General features: G+C 34.5%; 1 protein-coding gene across 1 annotated transcript; it reads right to left on the reverse strand.

The window, feature by feature from the left end:
* Positions 1–7,870: 7,870 nt before the first annotated feature.
* On the reverse strand, positions 7,871–8,418 carry LOC145062887 (2S seed storage albumin protein-like). The gene has a single exon (XM_079010480.1). It carries the CDS (start codon positions 8,407–8,409, stop codon positions 8,029–8,031), a length of 381 nt encoding a protein of 126 aa, XP_078866606.1. The 5' UTR covers positions 8,410–8,418; the 3' UTR covers positions 7,871–8,028.
* Positions 8,419–12,135: the final 3,717 nt, after the last annotated feature.

A 12,135-nucleotide genomic window follows, 5' to 3' on the forward strand; every position in this document is an offset into this window, starting at 1 on the left:
GCTTCTTTTCCTTAGGTAATTTGACAAGTTCCCAAGTCTGATTCTTCTCTAGAGATTTCATTCTGCTTGCATTGCATTCATCCACTTGCCAGTATCAAAAGTAGAAATTGCTTTAGTATAGGATGATGGCTCTTGATAATTTTCTATTTCCTCAACAACCGTGTAACATCCAAAAAACCAGAACCAAAATTATGTTTTTATATTAAATAAACATCAACCAAATGTGATAATCACACCCATAAGAAATTCATAGCGTATCAATAATCATCCAAAATACATATGAGTTAATAAAGTGGAAAAATCATGGTGTGTGTGATGCGATCATCCTGAGCTCTTCCCCTTCGAACCTGAAGTACCTGTAACATAAAATGAAAACCATAAGCTCAAGGCTTTGTGAGTTACCCAAAAATACCACCTACCATACATACAATGGGCCCCACCCACCATCCGGCCCCACCCGACATAGGGCCCCACCCGACATCGGGCCCCACCCAATATATATACAAACACCTATAATACATGCAAGAGTCACAAAGGCAACTAGCATACCATAACATAATCCAATGGGCCGACATTAGTGCCTTCGACCTGCAAGTACTATGAGAAGACTCACCTCAATCAGAAGATAGAAAATCTCACACTTAAGTCTACTGCACAATGGATCCTCACACTGAACACAATCCATACAAACCCTAGTTACTATCTAAGGTTAAGACCATAAATCATAAGGCCCAATAATGGCCTAATCTCAACTAGAGCACCCTGAGGCATAATATAGGCCCAAAAATTTCCAAAATGACCTAAATGCAATGGTCCAAGCTTCAACAGCTGACCCTCACATTGTGACCATCTCATTATCACGTCGTAAGTATGAACTCAACCTGGTCCCAACTCAGCAAGTCAACTCAGCCGATCAACTTGCCCAATCTTGATTCTAATCATCGTCACATCGTGGCTACTCCTAGGTCACGTCGTGACCTAAACTAAACAAAACAGTCGCAGATGGCATGCATTCTCACGACGTGGTAGGCTCATCCTCATGTCGTGAGCGTTGCCTTAGTCAGCTTTGAGCATTAAACTCTTATTCATTTAAGCCACTACTTGGAACGTTCCAGAAGGTCTTCCCTCACCCAAAGGGTAATAAAAATCGTAGCTTTTTAGTCATGCATGTCCAATGTATGACTTAAACGCTCACTAGGTCAAAAGAGGGAAAATGAGATCAAGACTCATGCTTGGAGTCTAAAACCAACTCCAAAACTCAGATCCAAAGCTTATAATACAGAAGTTGTCTCAATGATCCATAAAGTTGCCAACATTATGGACCCATGCATGTTATCCAACTCAACCATGCAAAAAGGAGATTAAAACATAGATCTAGCAAGCAAGAGGTAAAAGGGCCAGAGCTTTATGACTTACAAAGGTCCAAAAGCCCCGCAAGAAGGTGAGGCAAAAGCTGGATGGCTAAGAGAATGCTCCACAAAAGTCTTTTTCCACTTCAATGAGCCAAATACCACAAAATAAGTTCTTCAAGGTCACCAAAAATGGATAAGGACCTCAATTAGATCGAGATTAGGGTTTTTAGGAGGCTAGAGAGTGAGTGAGTCTGAGGATGGGCAACCCTAGCCCTCTCATTCCATTAAATACTCAAACATTAGGGTTTTGGATCATTAGGCCATTCCCACGTCTTGAGGCTTCATACCTCACATCGTGAGATTCGAAAGCGCGGGTAAACAAGACAATGGTCACTCACGAGGTGACCACCATATCTCACGTCGTGACCCTCTTTCAAAGGGTTAGAAATTAAAGAAATTAAGTACCTTCATGATCTAGATGTTACAGCTGAGAAAACATAAGCTACTAAATTAGAAATGTTAGTGAACCTACTAGGAGGTATAATACCCTCATAGGTCTATCGGTTGCAATAAAAAACATTGGTATGTAGAGCCTGAAGGAGTTGATGAAACATTGTTACTCGGGTTAAGCAAATTGTATTGATTTTCGGTATTTTTAGAAGCAATAGTGTGATCCATGTAAATTTGAGAACTCTAATGGGAATCAATAGGATTAGGATAAGCCTGAGACGAGTCTAAAATATTTGGCAAAGAACCATGTTGAGAATTGATGTGGCTGTTGGGTCAGTAGTACATCACAGTTTCGTTGAAAACGACATTTTGGCTTATAGTTACTTTGTTTGTCTCGGGATTCCAAAGCTTATATCCTTTCAACCCTGACTTCTAACCAATAAAAATTCATTTAATATCTCTAGGATTCAGCTTACCGTTATCAACTTGAGCATATGCAACACACTTGAAATTTCGCAGCTCCGAGTAGTCTACGGGCACAACGGACCGAACATCAATTGGAGTCTTCTTGTCTAAGGAAATTGAGGGTAAACGATTGATCAAATAACATGCTATGGACGTTAATTCACCCAAAAATCTATGATGTAAAAGATGCCTCAGATAACATACAACATTTCTTTCTATTAATGGTACGGTTCATCCGTTCGACTACACCGTTTTGTTGTGGCGTATGAGGAACGGTGTAGTGACGAACAATAACTTTGGAATTGAAAAATGATTCAAACTCTTTTGAAAAAAAATACATCCCATTATCAGTCCTTAACTTTTTAATTTTCTTCCTGGTTTGATTCTCAATGATAATCTTCCATTCTTTAAAGGCAGAAAACGCGTCAGACTTGTTTTTAAGAAAATAAGGCCATACCTTTCGGGAGTAGTCATCGGTAATTATCAACATATAACTCAAACCACCATGCGATTTATGTTCAGAAGGACCCCAAAAATTACAATGTATGTAATCTAAAGTGCCGTTGGTGGTGTGTTTCGCTGTATTGAAATTTACCCGCTTAGATTTTCCGAAAACACAATGTTAGCAATATTCTAGATGGCCCTTGTTGAAACCATCAAGTAGACAATGTTTATTTAATTTAGACAATCCGAGTTCACTCATATGGCCTAATCGACAATGCCAAATTTTAACTGCAAAATGGATTGAAATTGGAAGCAGTTTCGGGATTAACCGAAGAACCATGTTTGTGATCGATTTTGGAATTTGCTAGATCCTTTGGGGCTGATTTGTCATGAGAATCAGGTAGATGATTATTAGGAGTAATGGGAGAAGCAGAAGTAGTGATTGTTGTACCCCGTATATAGTACAATCCTTGGATTTTTGCAAATTAGCTTTAATAACTACTAACGAACCTTTTGAGACCTTGAGCATACCATCTCCACCTGTAAATTTGAAACTTTTGTTGTCGAAGACACTAAGTGATATAATGTTTCTTTTCATCTTCGAGATGTAACGAACATCAATCAATGTACAAATAGTACCATCAAACATCTAGATACGGATGGAGCCGATTCCTTCAATTTCACATTGTGAATTGTCAAAACCAAGAACGGACCCAATGTTGATAGTTGGTTCAAAAGTGGAAAACCAATCTTTATGTGGGCACATGTGATATGTGCAATCCGAGTCAAGAATCCATTCGTCATGCATATTCACAACCCCAACAATAACCGCAAGAACTTAAACATTAGAATTGTTGTTGTCACGAGCATAATTAGCCGATTTTTCTTCATCTTCCTTTTCCCCGTTTCTCTTTTCTTTAGTTTTCAACCTGTAACACTCAGAGATATTATGACCATCTTTGTGACAATACATGTAATTTTTGTATTTGCCTTTGCCTCGAGATTTGGAATGCCTTTTTCTTTTCACGAAAACCCCTATCTTTGGAATGATCCCGAACCAATAACCTTTCAGCTTGTGAACTACTTGCCCCATTTGAAGATACCGTCTCTTTCATCTTTTCTTTTGAAAACAAAGCTTCATAAAATTCATGTAAAGTAAGGGTGTCATGATTATAAAGAATTGTATCTCTTATGTCTGAGTATGAGCTTGGAAGAGAACACAAAAGAATCAAACCAATGTCTTCTTCGTCATACGTAATTTCTAAAGTCACTAAATCGGATACGATCTCTTTATCAAATATATGTAAGTAAATTACCTCACTCTTGAAGCTTATGTCGAAAAAGCTTTTGCTTTAAATGCATCTTAATTGTGAAATATTTTCACATGCATATTGACTCGGGCTTTAACCAAACGACAACATCAGTTGTTTCATTGAGTGCTTCTTAGAGAATGTTATTGTGTAGATGTAACTGGATTTTTGCCAAGGCTTTATGATCCTTCTTTATCTCATCGGGAGTCCAAGTAGCTTGAGGTTTATTTCCAATGGAATCTAATGCATCGTCGTAATCTGCTTGAGTCAAAAAATCTTGCATCTTCACTTGCCAAAGTGAAAAACAAGTGCCACGATCTAAAGTGGCAGATCATATTTGACGATAGCCATAGAGTAATTGGTTCGTATTAATCGCTTAATAAAAAAAATTAAAGTGCTTAATATTTGGCTTTAATTAAATCAAGCAATAGGCTCTATTAAAACCTTTAAGGAAAAACACGATGATATATGGATAAAAAAAATTGTTTTAAGGGAAAAACAATAATATTAAAAAAACTTTGTATGAGGCTTAGATAAGAACACCTTTTAAGATGATATGTGGAATTTAAAGGACACAATTAAAGAAGGCAGTTTATATATGGGCTTTAGGAAGAAAATTAAACTGATGGTTTAATACAAAACTTATGCAACAGTTCAAAGAAAAGAAATCCTATACGAGGGCTTGAAGAAGTAAAGAACTGTTGGATCTAAAATATGGTTTATACTTTGCTTTTCTATGCATTTGTAGTTTTCGGTCTAGGAGCGAAAACTATCCTGGGTTTAATTGTAGCTTGGACCGAAACTCATGTGTTTTCAGTCTAGCCTTTAAGTTATGGTCTTGGGTTTTCAGTCCATATGTATAAATAGACGTGTCTAGTCTAGGAGGGGAGGGGCGTTCTAGAGGTGCATTCATTCATTCATTTCATATCATGTTCTAGAGAGAGAAAGTAAGGGAGAAGAAGTGTATGTGTGTGTGTGTGTGAAGCTTATGCTGGATCATCATTCATATCATCAATACATTGAAGATTCATCTAGTTCTTCTTCTTCCTCTTCTTCTTCCTCTTCTTCTTCTTCTTCTTCTTCTCCATTCTATCTTGCATCATCCACTTGATTGGGATTCTGCACCATCAATTGGATCAGATTGATACGTCAAGTGATTTAGGGACTTACAAGAACAACCAAGACGATTGATAGAGTGGCTGGTTCGAAAGACTCACAGATTGACGGAAATGAAAAAAGTCGACATGTAACGTTTCTAATCTTAATCTCTATGATACCACTTGTAATGATAAAAAAAACGTAAATAACCAATAAAGGAACACCAAATTTTTAGTAGAAAACCCAAAAATGAGAAAAACCACTTCAGCAGAACACTATATAATTCGCAATGTTGAAAAGGATTACAATGGCTTATAATGTTGTACAACGAGAATGAAAAAGGATCATCAGAAAAAAAATACAATCTAATATCCTATATATATATATATATATATATATATATATATATATATATATATATATATATATATATATATATATATATAAGAACTAACAAGAGTCTTAATAGAACTCTACTTGGAGAGCAAGAAATACAAACAACTTTATTGAGCAAGGAAGCCATGACAGCTAAGAATGAGCTTTGGAATCGGATCGAAACAAAAATGGAACCGAACCGGTTCAGAATCAGAACCGGTATTGTAATATCATAAGAACCGGAAACCGAACCGCCGATTCCGATCCAGTTACGATTCCGGTCCCGGTTTTTCGGTTATTTTTCCTAACAAGAACCGGTTATAAATAAGGTGAAACTAATGATGATACAATTCGTAATACATACATGTAGTTTAGTTTGTTTTAAAAATAAAAGACAATTAAACATTCATATTAAAAAAATGAAAAAACGCTTCATTATTTGTTGTCTTTCCGAACTTGTATCGGATTCAATATTTAACCAAACTATGACTTTTTACATTCTAAAATGAAGTACAAACACTAAATTACATGTTGGAAAAAAATCAAGTAATTCCGACTTCATATGAGTGAGTTACATTATTTTAAAACCGGAACAAATTAAAAAAAACATGTTGAAACAAAACAAACGCAACATTGATATGTTGTATTCTGGGACTTGTATATGATTCAACTAGGTGTAAAACTCATGTATTACACGGGTTAGTTAAAAATATATATTAAAATATAAATAATAAGTATTTTTTAAAATAAAATTTTTAAATAAGTATTGAAGAAAAATATTAACTGCAACTTAGTATAATATTTATTACATTTAATATTTTACATATACAAGTATAAATATCATGTGGCTTTTTAATTTTAAGAATTGAAAAAAAAAACCATAAATTGACATGTGAATATTATTTATTGACAAACTATGACAAAATGACAAGTGTCAAAATTCATTACAGATTGACATGTGACAAATTTTCTTCTTTTATTATACTAGATATTTAACCAAAATATGATATTTTACAATTTAAAATGAAATACAAACACTAAATTACATGTTGGAAAAAATCAAGTAATTCCGACTTCATATGAGTGAGTTATGATATTTTAAAAACCGGGACAAAATAAAAAAACATGCTAAAATAGAAAAAGCGCAACATTGTTATGGTGTCTTTTGGGGTTTGTATTTGATTCAATATTTAACCAAAATATGATTTGTTATGATGTAAAATGAAGTACAAACACAAAACTACATGATAGAAAAAAAAATCAAGTAATTCTGATTTCATATTAGTGAGTTACAATATTTTACAAACCGAGACAGAATAAAAAAACATGTTGAAACATGAAAAAAAAAATGCAACATTGTTATGCTGTCTTTCGGAGCTTGTATATGATTCAATATTTAACCATAATATATTTTTTATATTCTAAAATGAATAAAAGCACTAAATTACATTATGAAAAAAAAAAATCAATTAATTCTGCCATCATATGAGTGAGTTACAAAATTTTAAAAATCAGTTCCAATTTTTAAACCGGCTTTTTGTGGAACCGAACCGGTTTTGTTATAAATTGAGAACCATTAACATAACCGTTTTATTAAATCCGATTCCGGTTTTAGTTCCAATGATTCTAATGTTCATCCTAATGACAACTTGCCAAATTCTCTAACGACAACTTCCGGAAAGTGTCACCAAAAAAGAAATCCCATGCATGCATTTGGTTCGGATCATATTCAACACATATTACCATTATAGATGACAATTTATTTAGTCAAATATCAAAATTAAATACTCTTATTCTGCCAAATGTTTTTTAGCTTGAGTAAATTACACGAATGGATTTGGGGTAATTTGTACGTTTGGTCTCTAACTTATTTTTTTAACTCATAAGTTCTCTATTGTTTGTTTTTGTTACGCGTTTGGTCTATACTGTTTGTTTTTGTTACACGTTTGTATTTTGCATAATTAACATCATTTGTTCACTAGTTTTTCATTTCGTTTTTATAATTATATTTAACTTTTCAATTTTTTTCACTAATTTATAGTTTGTTTCACTATAATCTTCGGTATTAAATATTAAATTCGTGATAATCATATGGTTGTAATCCTCAAAGCATATAATTAAATGTTTTTTTTTTGACAAGATTAAAGTGAAATATAAACTCTAGATTTTATACTATTTCGTGTATTTTATTAAATTAGGAGGCTTTATAAAACATTTCACACAAAGATAATGATAAAGTAATTAAATTTTGTTTTAAAAAAATGTTCAGTAATTGAAGAATAATTAAGTTGATAGATTCTTGTTTGATAATGCTAAAAGAACTACAGGTTGATGATTGTAAGTGCTCTCACTAAACAATAAAAAACATTCCTAACATGAAACTTTGGTCACTCGTTTATTGATATATTTTAGCAAACATGTCTTGTCAATGACAAGATGACTTACATAGTTTTGTGTAATTAATTTAATCTGTCAACTAAACAGATCATACAAACAACATCATATTCAAGTGTAGTTATAAACCGACTGGTTGATTAAATTTTACAAAATGTAGGTCCTAATTTGCATATTTTTGGCAGATTTGGAGCTTCTTGCAATAGCCGCTTCATGCGTGAAGCATCCCAAACTGTTCCTCGTTGTTGTACACGCACAAATTCTCGTATCTCCATGCATCGACATGACTCATCTAGCTTCCCAAGTTGTTGACAACAACGTTGTAGAAGTGAGTCATGTGGCTTTTGCTCTTCTTGTTTCATGGCAGTAGTAGTCTCAATCCTCGATAAGAACATGTGACAGTATTGCATAGATTGTTGTTTGATCTGCTTAGGACAATCCACTTCTGTTGAAGCCTGTACAAGAGTTGCTATGCTGATCACAAAAAGAAGTACTGCAACGATTGCATGTCTTATTGCCATTGTAGATAGAGATTGATGGGTTGATATGTGTACATGTTGGTTATTTATAGAAGATTTTATGTGATAGGATGGTCTTTTTATATGTTATCTTTACCTTTGGTACACAAGAATTGAATATTTCTTGTTTCATAAATAGAGCAGAAATGTTTGACAAAACAAGTTATTGTTTGTATGTGTTATTTTTGACAATGGATGGCGAAAGATAATCTATTTATAGAAAAAATGACATGATATCATTTGAAAGCATGAATTCTAATTTATCAACATTCAAAACATTACGTCTTAGGTTCTTTGTATGATGTGTATATCCTTTTCTATTTGCATTTTATATTGTGTGACTAACAATGACGAAGCCTAGCCTCATTGTTTTAATGTTGTTTTAGCTAAACTAAATGAGGTTATTAATTTAGTGTTATCTTATATTGATCTGCTTACGGGGATGATGTCTAGATTGAATTTAGTGAAGTGTTTAAATTGGGATTTCCAAACATTATACTTGTATATCAAACGGATCCTACCTCCGATATGATCATACATGGGTGTCTCTTAGTGGCTATAGATCAGTAAACTTTGGAATTAATGATGGATCTAGACAATCTTTATTCATATGGAATATTAGCCTAAGACTTAGGGTTAGTGATACTAGGTCACGCCAAAGGAAAGGTCAGTTGCTAGAAGGGACACTCTACCCGAATTTCGAGTCGTTCACTTTAACAAGTGAGTGCATATTTACTTTCATCTTACTCATAGATTTTAAGTATTTAAGATAATTGCATGCTATATGTGCATATTATATGTTTTCCTAATCTCTATGCTAGATGAACAATTTATACATGTTGTACTTGCTTTAAATTGCATATGTATTTTTATACCTATAAATATATTGGGTAAAAGAAGGGTAGACGGATATAGACGATGAGGGATGAAAGATGAAGTAGATGATGAGAGGCCTTGGGTTTGAAGATGATCCAGTCGTCTAGTGGATTATATATGACGACCATAGACTATTCTAGATAGTCTAGTGGAACGCTGATGACCTCGTAACCTGTAGGTGTTTTTGAACTAAGTGTTCACCAAGTGTACTCTATCCCCTCCCCCCCCCCCCCCCCGGTTGCCTTATTGACATATAGTGTTGGGGAATCCCTTGACATTATTGTCTATCCCGATGATAATCCTTACGATTGGTCCCTGGAGTTAGATGCTTTAGGGATAGAAAGTGAGAATAACGGGAATCTGTAATCAAGTTGAATGTTTTGATGAAAATATATAATTAAAAGAATATAATTATTGTGGGTTGAAAACCCTATGTGCTCACCAGGATCCCAAGTCTGACCTACTCAGTTTCTTGTATCATAGCTAGTGGCAAGAGAGCACATGTACGATGATTGACGATAGATTTATGGATTTTAGGCAAGTAGAATAACATATGTTTTTAAGGCATGTAGTATTTCCGTTTGTGATTATGTATTGTATTGACGATGACATCCCAACATCTTTAAATATAAATAAAATACATTTCTTCGAAAATATTTTGATAATATCATTATCATGATTTTGGGAACAAATTCCGCAATATTTTCCTTTATAAATGATACTCTGATTTAAATAAGCATAAACAGATCGATCTTTTCCGAACATGAATTTTTGGGATGTCACAGTTGGTATTAGAGCATTAGTTTAAGCGAACTAGGAATTTGTAGGATTTCTAGACGTAAACATAAAATGCTAAGCGATGATTGTGGGATGAGTGTCTGCTAGATTTAGGAAATATGTCTGAATAGACACGAGCACTAGCTTATTTTAGAAAGATTCCTCAATTGATTTTATGTGCTAAATGATTTATGCTATAGCTATAAGATACCTTATATTCTTTAAGATGCTACTAGTTGATCGAATCTATGGTCTTTTGCCGACTTGGATCTTGAAATTTTATGTGTTCAAGATTCTAAACTTTAAATACGGTATTAGAAGTGGCATGTAATATTTTGGAAGAATAAGGAGGATTATACTTCGAATAAAACCTTCCCTGTCTCAAATTATCGTCACGGTACACTGAACGTCTTCTTTGGTGTAGGGATGGTCATGATAAGAACACAGAACAAATTAGGAAACATTAATGGAAACCAGCAGGCAAAGCCACGGGCGATTGAGCGTGCACCCAAAGAAGTGCCAGTAGCTGAACCTATCACTATGGTAACACTTAGGGCTCTATTAGCCGAACAAAGAGATGAAATGAGGTGGCTAATCCCTGAGAATTGTAGAGATCCTACGGAGCCTATTGAGCAACCTGAGTTAAATATAGAACATTCTGATGAAGGAAATTATAGCAAGACTGTTAGTCGAGCAGAATGTAATGCCTGCTTCCTGGTATGTATTTTAAATAAATTTATTCATCTTTGTACAAGAAATCGACGAGTTAGAGGCACCAAACTCGTCGAGTAGGGACGAAAATTAGACGCGGAACTTAAAGTCTACTCGACGAGTTGAGTGACTCAACTCGACGAGTAGGGTTACCAGAATGAAACCCTAATTTTCAGGGTTTGGCACCCTATTTAAACACCTTAACCTCCAAAGGCTGGCCTCATTTACATCCTCCATCGTCCCAAAACCTAGTCACGAAACCCTAACACATTTTTTAGATTTTTGAGCCATTCTTGGTGCTTTCTTCAGGTTTTGAAGAAGAAGAGACTTGAAGAAGGAGCAAGGAATTGAAGGAGAAGAGTAGATCCAGAAGTTGAGCTCCAGTTTTGGTTCATTGGAGGTATAAAGCTCCTATCTTGTCTATTCAATGTTTAGATCTAGTTTTGGAGTGATTTTTCCATGTTTTGGTCCAAGATTGCTAGCTTTTGAGACTTGGACGTCCCAAGTGATTACTCATTCAGATCTGGGGTCTAGAAGGGTTTTCATGACTTAAAGGTGCAAACTTTATGGCCATGGAAGCCCTATGCAAGCTTTAAGATGTCGATTTTGAAGGGTTTTGAGCACTCTAACAAACTTATAGTGCACATGCAACCCTAGATGCTTTGGATCTAAGGTTTCTCTAATTATACATGCAATTTGGATCTAGCATGCGATTTGAAAATTGAACAATATAACTAGTTAGATAACTTACCTCTTAGTAGGACTTGTAGTTCTTGGCCTTCAAAAGCTCTAGCACCTCAAATGTGATGCCTCTAATGTGTCACAAACACCAAATACAAGAAAAGGTTGATGAGAAGTGACTTGTTATCACAAAAATCGGTTATGACTCTTCCAAAGAACACATAAGCCCATTTTAGAGGCTAAGGGACTCCTTTTATAGTGTAGCAAAGACTAGGGTTACATCCATGCAAACCTTATCGCTCCATGACCTTTCATATTACTTAGGCTCCATGGGTTAAACCTCCATGGACTATCCATCATGGCTTAGCCCATCCTAAAAAACCATGGATCATTGATTTACTTAATTAGTCCCCATATATTTAATTAGTATCTTTGATCACTAAATTAATTCCAAATTAATTATTGATCAATACTGATTAAATAATATGATTTCATATTAATATATTATACTTGTAATATATTAATAAATCATAGATAACCTCTTTTCAAAAGTTCATCCTATCAAATTGCAATGGTCAAGGCAAACCAAAAGGACGATGCTACTCTTGGGTTAAGTACATACCAATTATAGTTATGGGCTTAGACACTTAATCCAATAGTCTCCCACTTGGATAAGTCTAATAA

Source organism: Lactuca serriola, chromosome 7 (genome assembly GCF_051521515.1).
Source record: "Lactuca serriola cultivar US96UC23 chromosome 7, Lser_US96UC23_V15, whole genome shotgun sequence".
NCBI lineage: Eukaryota > Viridiplantae > Streptophyta > Magnoliopsida > Asterales > Asteraceae > Lactuca > Lactuca serriola.